Source organism: Bos grunniens, chromosome 6 (assembly GCF_055505025.1).
Source record: "Bos grunniens cultivar Pamir isolate PY7600 chromosome 6, Bosgru_T2T1.0, whole genome shotgun sequence".
Classification (NCBI taxonomy): domain Eukaryota; kingdom Metazoa; phylum Chordata; class Mammalia; order Artiodactyla; family Bovidae; genus Bos; species Bos grunniens.
In genome coordinates, this window is record NC_141170.1 from 96,301,178 (window position 1) to 96,320,438 (window position 19,261).

Consider the following 19,261-nt stretch of genomic DNA (forward strand, 5'->3'; position numbering starts at 1 on the left):
GCTACAGTCCACAGGGTCACAAAGAGTCGGGCACAACTGAGCAACGAACACAACAACAACAATAGCACAGGGAACTATATTCAATATCCTGTGGTAAACGTAACAGAAACGATGAAAAAGAACATGTACATGTATAACTGGATGACTTTGCTATACACCAGATACCCACAACATTGTAAATCAACTAGAACTCGATTTTTCAAAAAAAGAGAAGCTTAATCCATTGCCAGACAAAAACAAAACCTACACAGGTGTTTTTGTTTGAGGTACGCTGTCTAGATCCGAGAAAAATAAGAGGCTTGAAGAAATAGGGGAATTTAATTAGCATTCTATATACCATTATTATACTAGATCTGGGACCAACCCTATGAGCTCTTATTTATAATGGCTAGGTTTGGGGGGAAGCATGGTGTTTGGTTTATCATAACAATGGGTAATCATGGAAATAGGATGGTGTAAAAGTTCTCTGCCACTGATGGTGGGGGCAATGACAGAAAACAAAGACTCCAGAAAACAGAAACAGAGCCAATGCTTTATGGAGTCAGATACTAAGTTTCAGGCAGTGAGCAGTTTTACTAACACGTTTGTGGCTACTGGGAAAGGCTAGCCACTCCAGTACTCTGGCCTGGAGAATTCCATGGACTGTATAGTCCATGGAGTCACAGAGTCGGACACAACTGAGCGACTTTCACTTTCACTTTGTGACTATAAAGAAAATACTTTATTAAAAAAAATCTGTAGGAAAAAAAAAACTTTATTATGACTGATATTGTCAAATTCCTAACCCCTTTTTTTCTAGTCAAGCAATTGTTTTTATAGCATGACTTTGATAACGTAAAACTTATGAGTGCAGTTCCTTCGTCATAGCAGAACAGATGGTAACACTGCAACAAAGAGACGAGTAAATTTAGTTCTTGTTTAAGAGGCACAAAAGAACTTCCTATAGAACCCTTAATTACTGTCATCATCACTGAAAACCCAGTCTCCTTTACTGCTGCTGTTACTGACATTGCAAGTATCACATCTCTTAGCTTGGAGCTGTAGTTCGGCAAGGCTCACAAAGAGAAGGTCAGCAGGCTCAGAGGAGAGGTCACCAAGGAGAGCCTGGAGAGACAGAGCTTCAAGGAAAAGGACAATCTTAGAGTAGGGCCTGGGATTTCACAGAAGAGGAAAAAGAGGGACGCACATATGGCCACTGGAAGACTAAGCTCAGAGACCTTCCTAAAAACTGAGAAAAGCTCCAGTGAGGGTAACACCTTTAGACAGAGGAGGGGTGGCTGGGGAGGAAGTCACAGATGAAGTCAGAACTTACATGAGGCAGAGCTGTAACACTCCAGAAGGGTAAAGCAAAGGGAAACCCAATGGCCATTCAATACATATTTAATAAGTACCTACATTACATATTACATGCTGTTAAGGGTAAGCCACTCACCCAGCAAAAAAGAAACAGCCCATCCTTCTGGAGCTTACTGACTAGTATAGAAGACAGGCCTTACCCGAAGAATCACACAACTATATGGAAACTTTGAACAGTCATGAAGGCTAAGAAAGAGAGGTACACGATGTTAGGAGCCTGAACAGGAGGGGAGATGGGTCTAGCTGAGCAGTGGAATTGGCCTCAAAGGAGAAAGAAAAGAAAAGGGGCAGAATTCTGCAGCCAGAGGGGACACGCATGATGAAAGGAGGATGCACAGCAGAGAACTGCAAGAAGGCAAAGCAGCCTGAGCCCAGAAAGCTGGGAGCAAGGGAAGGTTTGGAATGCATCCTAAAGGCAACTGGAAGTCACAGAAAGCTTTTAAGCTAAAGGGTGAAGTGATCAGACCCGCATTTCCAGCAGGTGACTCTGATCACTAAAAGCAGTCAAGAGACTAGAGTGGATTTAGGGAGACCATTTAGAAATCTATTACCAGCTTCTAGGCAAGAGATGATACTAGCTGTGAGCAGATAAAGAAATGCCTTTCCCATTTAGGAAGCAGACCATTGGGACCACAGCAATGATAACAGGCAAAGAACACTCCAAAGAAAGTAAGAATCTCACAAAGAGAAGGGGGAGGGTGCCAGCTCAAAAGGACCACAGGATACTACCTGAATATATCAGTCTATCACTAAGTCAAGGAGTGAAATAGAAAAATAGGCTGAAGGGCTATGATCTATGACAGTCAAATTAATCTGCAATTATGAGCTAGGCTGAGACCTGGGACCCTTTACTGCAGTACTGGCTTCTGAACAAATGTCTTCTCAAGCAACAGAATACAAAGAAACAATAAGAGACTAAAACCTACTCACACATGCACAGTTGGGGCAAATTATGAACAATAAGATACAAAAAGGCCACCAACCAACTATCATTTCTGAGATGCTGGGAGGAAAAGCAGGGTACCACACATGATCTCTGCACACAGCACCACCACGGGGCTGGGCAGACCACCTAAACGATGCCTCCTGCCCAACTCACCAATCGGCCTCCATCCTCACCCACGTTTTCGGAGCCAGGCAATCAAGGGCATCTGTTACTTGTTTTCCCTCCCTCATGCTGCAGCACAAATCCCAGCAAAGCCTTGCCTGAATTCTCATCCGACCTCATCAATTTCTAGTGATGAAAGAGTCCATACCCAGGTGAGTAACAGCTGGACTCGGGATGTCTATACAAGTTCCTTATAAAACATAAGGATCTTATCTGAGCTAAACTAAAGAAGACAGAGAGTTATCTACATCTAGGCCTGGAAAGCTATGCACAGAGAAATCAAGTTCTTTCATTAAATGTTCAAATGTTTGTTGAGTTATCAAAATCATTGTTGCAGAAAAATTTTTAGAAAGTTCAGTGAAAATAAAGCAGGCAAATGAAATCTCAGTAGAAGCAGGGCAACACCAATTACAATCCATGCCCACTACAGACCTCACATCATCATGTCAGTATGGAAAGCAATCTTGGTATTTGTTTTTAAAATTTGATAATATCTTACCTGGACCCCCAAATAATGTCCCCACCAACCAAGTGAAAAGTGTCCCCCTGGGCACAAAATCAAGGCAGTCCCTGCCCGGTAGCATGCACACCTGAGGCTCTGAAAGAGAAGTTTCTTGTTCTCCTCCTGAGATTCCTGAGCAATCATCAGAGGCTTTATGCACTGTGTGTGAAGGGGTCATGGGAAAAGATAAGGAAGGCTTCATCACACCAAAGAGTAACATATAGAGAGAGGCAGTCCGTTCACCAGACAGTCCAAAGTTCTGGCCTAGCCCCGACAGGCTGAGCACAAGCATCAAATGGCAACCACGGACACTTTGCTTTGGGTGCTGGCCTACAATTCTGGAACTCCCAGGACCTGAAGTGTCTTCAAAGTTTGAGCCATTCCTGATACACCAAGGGAGCCAAAGAACCTGCAATATTCTGCTACGGGACTTCATTCCGCACGGACTCATAAGCAGAAGAGAAGGAGGGGTGTCATTCAAGAAGTTTGGGACTAGAATCTCTTTCCTTGCATCCAGGTTTAGAAAACAGGGTGAACAGGAGAGAAGTGAAAAACAGAATTTCGAGGTGGGAAACAAAACATCAGTGTGCACTAGAGTAGGAAATTAGGTCATCTCTTTCAGGCAAAAATACAAGCTTTGAAGACAAAGCCATACTCATTGAAACAGTCACGCTCATGCTTAGTTAGATCTGATCCAAAGGACGATTAGATGATTTACTGATGGCTTTGGTAGAGGTGACCTGCATTTTCTTCAAGGTGAATTTAAGCTTCTTTTTGGCAGGGGAGGGGGAATACAAAGAGCAACACTTTTTTTTTTTTAACAATCCAAATTCTTTCAGATCTTTGTTAACATGTATTATAACTTATTATATTGTAACATATATTGTAATACTTTGGCCACCTGATGTGAAGAACTGACTCATTGGAAAAGACCCTGATGCTGGGGAAGATTGAAGGTGGGAAGAGAAGGGGACGATAGAGGATGAGATGGTTGGATGGCATCACTGACTCAAAGGACATAAGTCTGAGTAAGCTCTGGGAGTTAGTGATGGACAGGGAAGCCTGGCATGCTGCAGTCCATGGGGTCTCAAAGAATCTGACATGACTAAGCTTCATGGGAAATAGATGGGGAAACAGTGGAAACAGTGTCAGACTTTATTTTTTTGGGCTCCAAAATCACTGCAAATGGTGACTGCAGCCATGAAATTAAAAGATGCTTACTCCTTGGAAGGAAAGTTATGACCAACCTAGATAGCATATTCAAAAGCAGAGACATTACTTTGCCAACAAAGGTCCGTCTAGTGAAGGCTATGGTTTTTCCAGTGGTCATGTATGGATGTGAGAGTTGGACTGTGAAGAAAGCTGAGCGCCGAAGAATTGATGCTTTTGAACTGTGGTGTTGGAGAAGACTCTTGAGAGTCCCTTGGACTGCAAGGAGATCCAACCAGTCCATTCTGAAGGAGATCAGCCCTGGGATTTCTTTGGAAGGAATGATGCTCAAGCTGAAAGTCCAGTACTTTGGCCACCTCATGTGAAGAATTGACTCATTGGAAAAGACTCTGATGCTAGGAGGGATTGGGGGCAGGAGGAGAAGGGGATGACAGAGGATGAGATGGCTGGATGGCATCACTGACTCGATGGATGTGAGTTTGAGTGAACTCCAGGAGTTGGTGATGGACAGGGAGGCCTGGCGTGCTGCAATTCATGGGGTCGCAAAGAGTCAGACACAACTAAGCAACTGAACTGAACTGATTGTAACTCATGCATTTACAGTTTTGTATTCTACTCAGTTAATTTTCACCTATGACCACTTCCATGAGACGCACTGGCATTTTCTATATATCTCTGTGCTTTAAAGGGTTATATAGTTATAGCTTGAGGAATCATTCTCCAGTGATTATTAGGCATTTGAATGGTTTGCAGCTTTTTCTTTAAATACAAGAATTAAGAACATTTTATGTTCAAATTAATCTCTTTGCTTCTTGTGTTGTCTCTCTTGTCAATATATCACAATATAATGTCGTATAACATGTCAATATATGACAAAATAATGCGATAATACAATTTCAATATAATGTGTCAATATATGACACATTTTAAAGTCCTGGTTGCATGCTGCTCTATTATGTTCCACTTGAGAGATTGCCATAAGCTAGTAGCCTGTAGTCAGGGCTTAGCCCACACAGGTTTTAATTGGCTCACAAAGCAGGTGCTTCTTGTCTCTCATTGTTGTTGGTATTATAGTTTAGTGTCTTAAGTCAAGGCGTGTATACTCCATTTTGCCACAATCCCCAATATTTACACTCTCATCCATTTAAATTACCTGCTGGGCTCCTACAAACATTGAGTTTTCAGTCCCTAAACTACTCCAACTCTCAGAATCACTTGCAAAATATATTTACTTCTATATATCTAACCATTTCTGAGCTGTCATTTACCTTGTCTGGCTTAATAAGTAAGCATTAGCGATTCTTTTATACTTAGAAAAAAATTTTAAGGCAAGCAGGACTCCTAAGCCTTGCTAGGAATGAAAAGAAAAGAGCACTAGGTAAGCCCTACCTCATAGCCGATCACACCAGAACTTGATGTGAAAGTGACCACCAAGGCTCTTCAGGGCCCCGGGTTCTGTCATGTGCACCCTGGAGCACCCTCCACAGACAGCTGGTGCCATGCCTGGAACACGCATCTGGGTTTATCCATACCAGCGGGTGCCAGTTAGGGCTAATGAATGACACCTTTGTTCATAAAAATGCAGAAGACCATTGCCCACTGTCCATCTTAAAGGGAAACTGTATAATCCTACTTGCCTGGAAAAAAATCTCTGCAACTGTCTCTTTACCTTCAAAAATTGTACCCATATTTATACATTCATGCATTTTTCTCCTAAAGAAAACAGTCTTTATACATAAGAAGGATAAATGCTTAGTCATTTTCTAGGTTACTCAGTCCCACTGTTAGCAGACAAATCTTATTTTAGTTTTAGAAATATGCCTATTTTCAGCAGCTCACTTGATTACACTTAGGAAATCAGTCTCCTCAGAGAAACACGGCATGGGAAAAAGAAATGGGACCAGGACAGCAAGACCTAGGTTCCAATTCCAGCTATGCCACTGTGATACAGGTTGCTGTGTATAAAACCCCTATCTCCCCTTCCTCCAGATTGGTAGGGTTATACCTAGGTTATACGCTCAGAACCACACCTCTGCCTTTGGAACTAGGAGTAGCCATGTGATAAGTTCTCCTGATATATTTACTTAAAATTATCTTGACAATAACAGTCTTCCTATAAAGCCACTTTTAAACTGGATATAACTAATGCCACACAACTTACTCTTTTACAGTTTACAAGTCATTGGTTTTTAGTATAGTCACATGTTGTGCAAATCTTACCACTACATAATTTCAGAATATTTTCATTATCCTCCCCCACAAAATTCTGTGCTGGTTAATACAGTGTTATTCCTGTATTATACTGCTCATTCTTCCCTCTCCTCTGCTTCTGGAAACCACTCATCCACTTTCTGTCTCCATACATTTGTCTATTCTGGACGTTTCATGTAAGTGGTATAACACAATACGTACAATACAATTTGTGACTGACTTCCTTCAGTTAGCCTGAAGTTTCCAAGGCTCACCCATGTTGGACTATGTACCAGTACTTCAAACCTTTTTATTCTGCTGGATACTATTTCATTGCATGGATATGCCACATTTTGTGTATCCACTTATTGGTTGATACACATTTAGATTGTTTTAACTTTTCAGCTATTATGAACTTTGGGGCAGAGCTTTTTGGGTGAATATGTTTTCCATTTTCTTGGATACATCCCTAAGAGTAGAATTTCTGTGTCCTATGGTAATTGTTTTAACTTTTGGGACACTGACAAACTTTTTCATAGTAGCTGTACTATTTTATTAATACATTCCCACTAGCAAACCATTTGAGGTTCTAATTTCTCCACATCCTTATCGTGATGGTATAACTTTATGTGTGAATCTGACTGGGTTAGGGGATGCCTCCTCAGGTCACAAGGGGTCGGACTGAGCTCACACACACACACACATGGCTGGTAAACACTATTTCTAGGTGTGTCTGTGAAGATGTTATTGGTGATTCCATAGACGAAGAAGGTCGGTCCTCATGAATGAGGGTGAGTGTCATCACAGGTGGCTGAATGGCCTGGATAGAGCAAAAGAGTAGAGGAAGGGTGCATTCTCTCTCTTGAGCTGAGGCACAGCTTCTCTAACTCCCAACACTGGAGTTCCTGGTCACTGGACCCTGGGACTCCAGATCTTACAGCAATGGCGCCTCAGTTCTCAGACCTCGAGCTGAATTATACCATAGTCTTCCCTGGTTTTCCTTCATGCAGACGGCAGACTGTAAGACTTCTTGGCCTCCGTAATCATTTAAGACAATTCCTATAATAAATTTCCTGTTTTATATATCTATGTGCTAAGTCGCTTCAGTTCTGCCCAACTCTTTGCGACCATATGGACTGTAGCCCACCAGGCTCCTCTGCCCATGGGATTCTCCAGGCAAGAATACTGTAGTGGGTTGCCATGCCCTCCTCCCGGGGATCCTCCTGACCCAGGGATCAAACTCAAGTCTCTTATGTCTCCTGCATTGGCAGGTGGGTTCTTTACCACTAGGGCCACCTGGGAAGCCTCTGTCTATCTATCTCTATGTATCATATTTGGTCTATTTCTCTAGAAAACACTGACCAATATACTTAACCAATATTTGTCTCTTTTTTCTTTTTTTAAATTCCAGATATCCTAGTGGATATGAGTGGTATCTCATGTGGTTTTGATTTGCACTTTCCTAGTGGCATACTGTGCATCTTCTCATGTACCTACTGGTCAAGTTCACTGGACAAATGTCTATTCAAATATTTCACTCATTTGTATATTAGGTTGTCTTCTTCATTACTGTGTTGTAAGAGTTCTTAATATGTTCTGGACATTAGACCCTTATTAGATACATGACTTGTAAATTTTTTCTCCCAATTCATGGATTATCTTTTCACTTCTGTGATAGTGTCCTCTGACACACAAGTTTTTAATTTTGATGAAGTCCAATTTAATTTTTTCTTCAGTTGCTTCTGCTTTGATGTCATATCTAAGACACTGTTACATAATCAAAATTCACAAAGATCCACACCTATATTTTCTTCTAAGAGTTTCATATATTTGGATCTTTAATCCATTTTAAGTTCATTTTTGTATATAGTGTGAGGTGGAAGTCTAAATTCATTCTTTGACATGTGGTTATTCAGTTATTCAAGCACCATTTGTTCAAAGCACTATTCTTTCTCCATTTCGTCATCTTAGCATCCTTGGAGAAAATCAGTTGGCCATAGATGGGCTGATTTTTGGACTCTCAAGTCTATTCAATCAATCCCTGTCTGTCCTATGTCAGTACCACAGTGCCTTGATTACTACGGTTTTGTAGTAAGTTTTAAAAGCAGGAAGTGTGTCTTCCAAATTTGTTCTTTTTCAAGATGGTTTCGACTGTTCTGAGTGCCTTGCATTTCTATATAAATCTTAGGATCACTCTGCCCATTTTTCCAAAGATGGTAGTATAATTTTGATAGGAGTTATGCTGAATCTGTAAATCAGTTTGTGGAGTTCTTAACAGTAGTAAGTCTTCCAATCCATTAACACAAAATGTCTTCCCATTTCCTTAATTTCCATCACTAATGTTTTGTAGTTTTCAGTGTGCAAGTCTTATATCTCTTCAGTTAAATATATTCCAAAGTATTTTATTCTTTTTGCTACTATTGTAGATGGTTCTGTTTAGTAAATTTCACTTTCAAACTGCTTATTGCTTAAAATACAATTGATATTTGTATATTGATCCTATATCCTGCAAAGTGGCTAAATTAATTTACTGGTTCTAATAGATTTTAGGTAGTTTTTATGGTTTTCTATATATATAAGATCATGCATCTGCAAATACAGTTTTTACTTCTTTCTTTCCAATTTGAATGCCTTTATTTCATTTTCTGGCTTAATTGTGCTGACCAGAATCTCCAGTACAATGTTGAACAGAAGGGACAAGGGAAGGCTTCTTTGTCTTCTTCCTCATTTTAGGGAGAAAGCATTCTTTCCTCCACTATTAAATTTGATATTGGCTACGGGTTCTTCATAGATGGCTCTCTTTCAGGTCGAGGGAGCTCCTTTATCTTCCTAGTTTGTTGAATTTTTTATCATGAAAGGGTGTTACATTTTGTCTAGTGCTTTTTCTTCATCTATTGAGATTATTATTATATAGTTGCTTTTCCTTCATTCTATTAACATAGTATATTATATTGGTTGACTTTCATATGTTGAACAAGTCTTCTATTCCTGAGATAAATCCTACTTTTGATATATAAACCTTTTTCTGTGTTGCTGGATTTGAATTGCCGCTATTTTGTTGATTTTTTTTTTTCTGTCTATACTCATCTCTAGTCTAGTGTAGTCGCTCAGTCACAACTCTTTGCAATCTCATGGACTCTATGTAGCCTGCCAGGCTCCTCCGTCCATGGAATTCTCCAGGCAAGAATACTGGAGTGGGTGGCCATTTCCTTCTCCAGGGGATCTTCCCGACCCAGGGATCGATCCCTGCATTGCCAGCAGATTCTTCACCATCTGAGCCACCAGAGAAGCCCATAAGGGTACTCACTGGCATGCAGTCACTTTTCTTGGTATGTCTTTGTCCAGTTTTGGTATCAGGAGAACAATGTCTTCATAGAAAGAGTTTAGGAAGTGACTTTGCCTCTTCTATTTTGGTGGAATATTTTGTGAAGGGTTGTGTTAATCTTTCCTTATGTGTTTTTTAGAATTCACTTGTGAAGCCATCTTTAAGGGAAGCCCTTTAAGTACTAACTCAACTTCTTTAGTTGTTAAAGGTCTGCTCACAGTTTTTTCTTGAGTAAGTTTTCATAGTTTGTGTGTTTCTATGGATTTGTCCATTTCATTTAGGATATACGACTTGTTGCCCTACAGCTGTTTATAATATTCCATAATGACTCTTTTTTTTTTATCCAGTAAGGTCAATAGTAATGTTCCCTCTTTCATTCCTGATTTAGAAATTGAGTCTCCTCTCTCATCTTTTTGGCCAAGCTAGCTAAATGTTTTTCAATTTTGTTGATCTTTTCAAATAATTAACTTTTGATTTTGTTCATTTTCTCTATTGTTCCAATAAGGACTTTTTTAATGTGCTAAATTTCTAATGTCTGCTTTACTTAACTGCTGAAAATTTGATGTTATAATTTAACTAAACACCTCAGTAGTTACAGAATTTCCCTTATCTCAGCTGTAGAGAGATTTAATAGTGTATTTTAAAGCAGAAACCTACTTCATTCATTGCCCTGAGAACTTGGGAAAAATACTTAACTGTTCTGAGCCTCTGTTTCCTCGTGTGTAAAAGGAAAACAGTAACAGAGATGTCAGAAGATGTTGTTCAAATTACATGAGAATGTATACGAAGCACCTCATGCCTCAGGGCCAAGTATTTCAGTAGACATGCAAAGAATGCTGATCTCTGCTTGATTGTTAAATTACATGATGTATATGAATACAACATACTAGTGTGTAATATGTGATGTTAGTAAGCATACCTTCATTCCCTTTCTTTACCCACCCTACCCCTAAATTTAAAAGTTCAGCATGTTCTGGATCCCCACCACATTTGCTTACCAAAAAGGAAACTGTTTCAGAGTAGCAGGTATCATCAACACCTGGGCCTACCGCATAGTCTGTTTTTCACCACCCCCTGCCCCCACCTTGCTGCTTATGATCAAGTCACTTGCAATGTACTAGATTAAATGGATCCCACCTGGAAAATCCCATGGATGGAGGAGCCTGGTAGGCTGCAGTCCACGGGATCGCTGCGAGTCAGACACGACTGAGCGACTTCACTTTGACTTTTCACTTTCATGCATTGGAGAAGGAAATGGCAACCCACTCCAGTGTTCTTGCCTGGAGAATCCCAGGGACAGGGGAGCCTGGTGGGCTGCCTTCTATGGGGTCTCACAGAGTCAGACATGACTGAAGTGACTTAGCAGCAGCACCAGCAAAGTACATCACCAAACTTCTAGCGCTCATTACATGCTCAATAAATACACGAAGAATAAATGAAAGCACTAGAGGGGGCTATAAGCTAATGGGTTAGTGAAGACAGTCCACAGGCCAGCTTCCTCTCTAGCTGGCTAGCAAGAAACCATGGTGGTCAAGTAAGTCACCTAACAGATTCGTTAGTGTAGACAGTCCCCAAACTAAGAAGCAAGGTCTGTGTGACATAGCTGAAGAGAGTGTGCCTAGGCATGTAGGTTATTTGGAATACAACAGGTTAAAGTAGGACAATGAAAAGTAGGGCAAGATTATTTTGGAACATTAGAAGAATTAAAGAGGTAAGAGCCTAAGGGATGCCTTTGTGTTTGCAAGATAAAGAGAAGCCAGGGAAGGATCTAAATGTAAAGAAACTTATTGCACAGCTTTCTCAGCCAAGAGTTTTCTGAAAGTTGCATACAAAAATAGATTCCTTAATAAGTAAGTAAGCAAGTAAGTGAAGTTGCTCAGTCGTGTCCAACTCTTTGCAACCCCATGGACTGTAGCCTACCAGACTTCTCCATCCATGGGATTCTCCAGGCAAGAATACTGGAGTGGGTTACCATTTCCTTCTCCAGGGGATCTTCCCAACTACGGGATAGAACCCGGGTTTCCCACATTGGAGGCAGACGTTTTAACCTCTGAGCCACCACAGAGGTTTAAATTTAGAATTTAATTTAAATTCCTTAATAGAATGTCTTAAAAATTGGCACACAGGCAAGTACCCTGGTTCTTCAGAACAGTATAACGGATTATGAGAATAAGATCAAGAGGTGGGAGTGGGAACAGAGAAAATGGACCAATGATTTACTTCTTGTATGTACACTAAAGATGACTGTTCTAATATGAAACTAATAAGGAAAGAAAAACTTGTTAACATTTCCTGTCTATACTCAGTCAAGAAAGTCCAACACTAAGGATAAACAAGCAAAAAATCATAATTCTGATTTCTTTCATCTCAGATCCATCAAGCATCAGAAAGTCTCAAGGTAGAACCAACAAGTCCAGTTCCCAGCCAATGCCTGATAGGAAGCTCATACTTACAGGATCAGACAAAAGTCATCACCAAGAAAAACCACCAATACATAATTCCACTGTACACCAGTCCCTGGGTTTCCCAGGTGGCTCAGTGGTCCACCTGCCAATTCAGGAGACACAGGAGACGTGGGTTTGATCCCTGCGTCAAGAAGATCCTCTGAAGAAGGGAATGGCTACACACTCAAGTATTCTTGCCTGGCAAATTCCATGCACAAACGAGCCTGGCAGGCTATCCATGGGGCCACAAAGAGTCGGACACAACTGAATGACTGAAAACACACTCACACCCCAGCTCCTAACTGTGTATCTCCAATGTTCATGAGTTTGAAAATAACAATTATTTCTGTTAGTTCTTTGAATGTGTTTTGAGGAAACAGAATAAAGTAACCACAATAAAATGAACAGCTGGGAGGGGGGAAGCCAGCATGAAAACACAACAGCTGAAAAGGTTCACACATAACACATATGCACAGGAATAGGGACTATCCTATTTCATATATCAAAACTGAGATGCTTTTATAGAATATTGGCCATGAAAAATGGCAGCCCACTCCAGTACTCTTGCCTGGAAAATCCCATGGACAGAGGAGCCTGGTAGGCTGCCCTCTATGGGGTCGCACAGTCGGACACAACTGAATCGACTTAGCAGCAGCAGCAGCAGCAATATGTTACTTCAGATCAACTCATAGGACTGAGATTAGGTTCTGCCCTTCTCTCTGAGAACTTGAAACAAATTTAGCAGAAATAAAAGATAAATAAACAGTTGCTTTCAAATAGTCTTACATGGTGCATTCACAGGTTCATGAAATAAAATAGGCAAATGTAAATATTAAGACGAAAATATTGTCTATGTACACCCGTGGTGGATTCATGTCAATGTATAGCAAAACCAATACAGCCTTGTAAAGTAATTAGCCTCCAATTAAAATAAATAAATTTATATTAATAAAAAGAGAAAATATTGTCTAAAATCCAGGTTGTTCTTTTCTTTAGGAGTTAAACGTAACATGGATGTAGAGAGCAGACATGTGGACATGGGTGGGAAGAAGGGAATGGTGGGATGAACCAGGAGATTAGGTTTGACATTTATACACTACCACGTGTAAAACAGCTAGCTAGTGGGAACCTGCTGTATAGCACAGGGAGCTCAGCTCGGTGCTTTGTGATGACCTAGAGGGGTAGGATGAAGGGGGAGGGAGGTCCACGTGGGAGGGGATATATGTATACATACAGCTGATTCACTTCATTGTGCAGCAGAGACTAACAGTGTAAACCAATTATACTCCAAAAAAAGTCAAACATAAGTTTATCACATAACTCAGCAAGTTTACTCATATATTTCTACTCAAGATACATGAAAATATAGGTAGAAAGATGTGTATGCAAATATTCATATTAGTATTATTCATAATAGTTAAAAATGTAAAATAACCCAAATGTATATCAACTGATGAATGGACAAATAAAACATGATCTCCATACAACAGGCTATTATTCAGCAAGAAAGAGAAATGAAGTACAGATACATGCTATAACGTGGAAGAACTTCAAAAACATTATGCTCGGTGAAAGAAGCCACATACCAAAGAGGGGTATTATACGATTCCAGCTATAAGAAATGTTGAGAAAATAAAATCTACAAAGACAGAAAGCAAAGTAATGTTTGCTGAAGACTGGAAGTGAGAAAGGAGAGTGATCACAAATGGGTAAGATAGATTTTTCTGGAGTGTCAGAAATGTTCTAAAATTGGATTATGGTGATGGTCACACGACTGAACAAATATACTAAAAATCACTTAACTGTACACTTAAAACAAGTGAACTTTATGGTATGTCAATTTATATCTCAACAGAGCCATTAAAAAAAATCTAGTGAGGTGCATAATATGAACAGATCTTCAGTGTATAACTCAGTGAATTTTAACATATGTATACACCCATGTAACCAGCACCCAGAGAAAGACACAAAACTTTTTTAGCATTCCAGAAAGTTTCCTTGTACCCTTTTCTAATCATAAGGCATCAACTTCCTCCACAAGAGTGGTTACCACTAATTTGCTGTATATCACCTTGACTCATTTTGTCCACAGTGAAATTTCAATGTTTCTTTTGCTCAACATAACATCTGTGAGATTTATCTGAGTTGAAGCTGATATCAGTAGTTCATTCTTTTTTTTATTGCTGTGGAGCCCTCTTGGGCTTCCCTGATACCTCAGTTAGTAAAGAATCCGCCTGCAATGCAGGAGACCCTGATTCGATTCCTGGGTTGGGAAGATCCCCTGGAGAAGGGAAAGGCTACCCACTCCAGTATTCTGACCTGAAGAATTCCATGGACTGTGTAGTCCATGGGGTCACAAAGAGTCAAACACAACTGAGTGACTTTCACTTTCATTCCACTGTATAAATATTCCACAATTTCTAAGTTCTTCTGTTAAAGAACATTTTGGTTGTTTCCAGTTTGGGGGTATTATGAATAAACATGTAATGAACATTATTTTAGATGTCTGTGACAGACATATGCACTTGTTTTTGTGGGTACACAACTAAGAGTAGAAATGCTGATTCAAGGAGGAAGCAAATGTTTAGCTTGGGTACAAACTGCCTTAAAATTTCCGAAACTGTTTAGACAAATGTCCAGCCCTACCAACAATGTCTAGAAGTTCCAGCTGTCCCACCTCCTCACCAACAGTTGGTATTGTCAATCTTTCTAACTTTAGCCATTGTGCTAAAATTACATTGTGTACAGTGTGTAGGAGTATCCTGGCATGGCTCTAATTTGCATCTCCTTAATTAAGAATGAAACTGAGCGCATTTGCATATACTTTCTGACCATCTGGTTACCTTCTCTGATGAAGTGCCTGATCAAGAATTACTTCTTAATGCCACTAGAAAAAAAAAACTTAAAAAAAAAAAGATGAGGTATAAAATACAAAGAATAATAATTATAGCAATAGTTGAATAAAATAATTTAGTGTTAATTACTCAAATTATGCTTTCAAAAGTTGGGAAATATGAAGCTGGAATAAAACATGAAAAAATAGAAGGATATTAAATTCTTTGTCTAAAATAAAAAAAAAGAACTGTGTCCATTTTTTAACAGGTTATCTTTTTCTTATTGCTTTACAGAAGTGCTTTATTCTAAATACAAATCCTTTATCAGATATATGTACTGCAAACATTGTTCCCCAATCTGTGGCTTGCATTTTCTCTCTCCTGATGGTGGCTTTGATACACAGAGGTGTATAATTTTAATGAAGTCCAATTTATCATTATTTTCCTTCATAGTGTTTTTTATGTTCTGTTTAAGAAACTGTTTGCCTATGCCAAGGTCATGAAGATAATCTCCTACGGTCTCTCCTAGAAGCTTTATTGTACTACCTTTCCCAGTTGAGTGATCATTAATTAATTTTTGTATATGGGGATCATAGCTCATTTATTTCCCATAAAGATACCCACTTGATACAGTACTGTTTATTGATAAGACTATCTTTTCCCACAGATTGCAATGGCATATTGCACCATTAGTCGATGACTGTATCGTACATGAGTCTGTTTTTGGTCTCTCCTGTGTTCCATTTTCCCATTTTATCCTTGGCAAATGCTACTTTAGACTTAATTATGGAACCTTGATAGTAATCTTGAACTAGGGAATATTTGAATACACAATTTGTTATAGAATTCTGTGAGCTTTTCTTTTAAGAAAGACAAATGCCAAAAATTTTACTATTTCAGGTTTTACCTGTCATCATATCTCTATTTTGAAGAAGATAATTTTTTTTTAATCAGCAAGATGAAACCCTGAATATTTTTCACCACAAAAGGCTTACAAACTCTACAGGATATCTTACGTTAACTGCAGATAGCTGTTGAAGCCCAGAATGAAAACGGCTTACCTGAGTAAGATAAAGAGTGTCTTTGAACCTGCGTAGTTGATCTGTACTGTTTGGGAGCTTGAAGTGAAGTTCAATCTGGTGAAGCATTTCATTGTTACCGTTAATCAAATGTTGCCGATGAAGTGCAAAGCTGCTTCTATAAGACCAGTCCTCTTCAGAGGAAACCTTTTGAGTAAAGAATAAGAGATTCAAACTGGGAAGTTAGAGGAGTGAAACTACCCTTTTCTGAATTCCTGGCAAACTTGGAAAATGATACACACTGGAAAAGAGCTCTGGGACCAACCTCACATTTTAGGCATCATATTTGTTATTAGTGCAAGACTAGCCTTATTCTCGGAGAAGGCAATGGCACCCCACTCCAGTACTCTTGCCTGGAAAATCCCATGGACGGAGGAGCCTGGTGGGCTGTAGTCCATGGGATCGCTAAGAGTTGGACACGACTGAGCGACCTCACTTTCACTTTTCACTTTCATGCATTGGAGAAGGAAAGCGGCAACCCACTCCAGTGTTCTTGCCTGGAGAACCCCAGGGACGGCTGAGCCTGGTGGGCTGCCGTCTATGGGGTCGCACAGAGTTGGACACGACTGAAGCGACTTAGCAGCAGCAGCAGCAGCCTTATTCTATTTGGTATTTCTATCAAAAGGCTTCTCTCATCAAAACATGTTTGCTTTTTTAGAATATTCATTATGCACATTTTAAAATGTCATCATCAAAGCATAGAAACTGTCAAAACTGAATAATAAACTGAAAATAACATTCTTTTAAAACTGTCAATTCTTTAACAATAATAAAATATCACCAGTGTACCTTTTACAGAAAAAAAAGCAATAGTTCTGGCTTCCAGGCCTGTGATTCAATGAACTGTTAGCATGTGACAAAGATGTAAGACAACTGCTGGCTACATCTGAAAATATCAGAGTTTAATTTTAATCCAAGCTACACAGAGACTGAAAAAACATGTTCTGCTCCACCCTGAAAAAACCCTGAAAATTAGAAAACTTAATAATCCCTGTTTATAAAATGACTTATAATTCCCAGTGATCATGCAATGCATAGACCAATCCACTTAAAAAGGAAAAAGGTATTCCTTAGGAATTTATTTATACCAAAATACATGCAATATACACTGGCCATACTTAAGAAGGGTGTCTTTCCAAATTGAATTAATTTTTGGAAAATGTTACCACCAGACAGAATACTAATTACTATTACTTATTTGAGACAGAGGTATTAGTATTTACAGTCATCCTGTACACATTTGAGATGCACAAGCCTTTACCAGCAATAGCTTTTCCTTCTATCTATATTTCCTTCTTTTCAAAGTCAGAAATTTCTCCAGGCCTTTCAGCCCTCTGACTGCTAATAATCTGAATATATTCCATAATCATAAATCTGATCTGTTATGTGGGAAGCTTTCTACCTTCTGGTGGCTATGCTTTGAAATTCTTATAAATTTCAGCTGTAATGATGCTACAACCAGAAAACAAGCCTTTATTGTCTCAGTTTCTGTGGGTCAGGAATCCGGGCTCAGCTTAGCACGGTGCTTCTGCCTCTCCCAGAGGCTGCCTTCATCTCGAGGCTCCACTGGGATGGAGGTGGGGAATACTGCCTGAAGGACTGATTGATCTATCTGACTGATATTCTAAAGTTCTGAGCACATGGTAGATAAGTAGTTACTTATTCAGTGAATATCCAGAGTAGCGGTTCTCAATCCTAGATGCACATCAGAACCCTAGGAGAGTTAAAATAAGGAAAGAAAAGCTCACACGACACCTTAGAACAAGTGAATCCAAGTTTGGGGGGGGTACAGTCCAGGCAAGAAAAACATCTGAGAGTGATTCTACTGTATATTCAGGTTCTACATCTAGGGCAAAAGTGTCAGATAAGGCTCTGATTGCTTTCAAAATATTAACTCACTTAATCATCATAACAACCCTATGACTAAGTACTATTATCACCCTGTTTTACAGAATGAGAAAACCAGGCACAGAAAGATTAAGTTACTCGCCCAGAATCCAAAGCTAGTTAGTGTAGTCTAGCTCCAACTTTCTTTTAAACCATATAGCTAGTGTTGACTTTGGAGAAGGCGATGGCACCCCACTCCAGTACTCTCGCCTGGAGAATCCCATGGACAGAGGACCTGGTGGGCTGCAGTCCATGGGGTCGCTAAGAGTCGGATACGACTGAGCGACTTCACTTTTGCTTTTCACTTTCATGCACAGGAGAAGGAAATGGCAACCCACTCCAGTGTTCCTGCTTGGAGAATCTCAGGGACAGGGGAGCCTGGTGGGCTGGCGTCTTATGGGGTCGCACAGAGTCGGACACGACACAGCGTTGACTATATGAATAGTAACAATAGCTAACATTTTAAGAGCTCATCACTATGTATCAAGAACTGTGCTGTGTTTCAATGTATTAATTTAGTGTTTATACACAATCATATGGCACACATGCATATCTGAATGTGAACACACACAAAAAAACAAATGCTCCTTGAAGTATCTACTACTATTAACCCCAATTTACAGATGAGAACATTGAAATTCAAAAAGAATGAATGATCTGTTCAAGGCAATATAGCTAGTGTTGCTGCTGCTGCTGCTAAGTCGCTTCAGTCATGTCCAACTCTGTGCGACCCCACAGATGGCAGCCCACCAGGCTTCCCCGTCCCTGGGATTCTCCAAGCAAGAACACTGGAGTGTATAGAAGTTCTAATATACAAATGCTGATCAGTTTATTACAAAACCCAGTATTAGATCTGATAGAGTGCCTGAAGAACTATGGATGGAGGTCTGTAACACTGTATAGGAGGCCATGATGAAAACCATTCCCAAGAAAAAGAAATGCAAAAAGGTAAAATGGCTGTCTGAGGAGGCCTTACAAATAGCTGAGAAAAGAAGAGAAGTGAAAGGCAAAGGCGAAAAGGAAAGATACTTCCATCTGAATGTAGAGTTCCAAAGAACAGTGAGGAGAAATAAGATAGCCTTCCTAAGTGATCAATGTAAACAGAGGAAAAAATAGACTAGAAAAGACTAGAGATCTCTTCAAGAAAATTAGAGATACCAAGGGAACATTTCATGCAAGTTCAGTTCAGTCGCTCAGTCATGGCCAACTCTTTGCAAACCCATGGACTGCAGCACAGCAGGCCTCCCTGTCCATCACCAACTCCCGGAGCTTGCTCAGACTCATGCCCATCGAGTCAGTGATGCCATCCAACCATCTCATCCTCTGTCATCCCCTTCTCCTTCTGCATTCAATCTTTCCCAGCATC

At 39.9% G+C, this 19,261-nt stretch overlaps 1 protein-coding gene across 7 annotated transcripts in view; it reads right to left on the reverse strand.

The window, feature by feature from the left end:
• Nucleotides 1-19,261, reverse strand: part of MANBA (mannosidase beta) — a 126,316-nt gene that overhangs the window by 18,251 nt on the left and 88,804 nt on the right. For 6 of the 7 annotated variants that reach the window (XR_015165726.1, XR_015165725.1, XM_086406773.1 and 3 more), the window contains one exon: nucleotides 15,991-16,155. Coding sequence is in view for 5 of the 7 variants with exons in the window: in XM_086406773.1 (XP_086262899.1) it covers nucleotides 15,991-16,155 (165 nt within the window). In the remaining 2 variants the exon portion in view is untranslated. Of the gene's footprint in view, nucleotides 1-5,198; nucleotides 7,147-15,990; nucleotides 16,156-19,261 lie in introns of those variants that run through there. The other variant, XM_086406774.1, reaches the window with a different exon arrangement.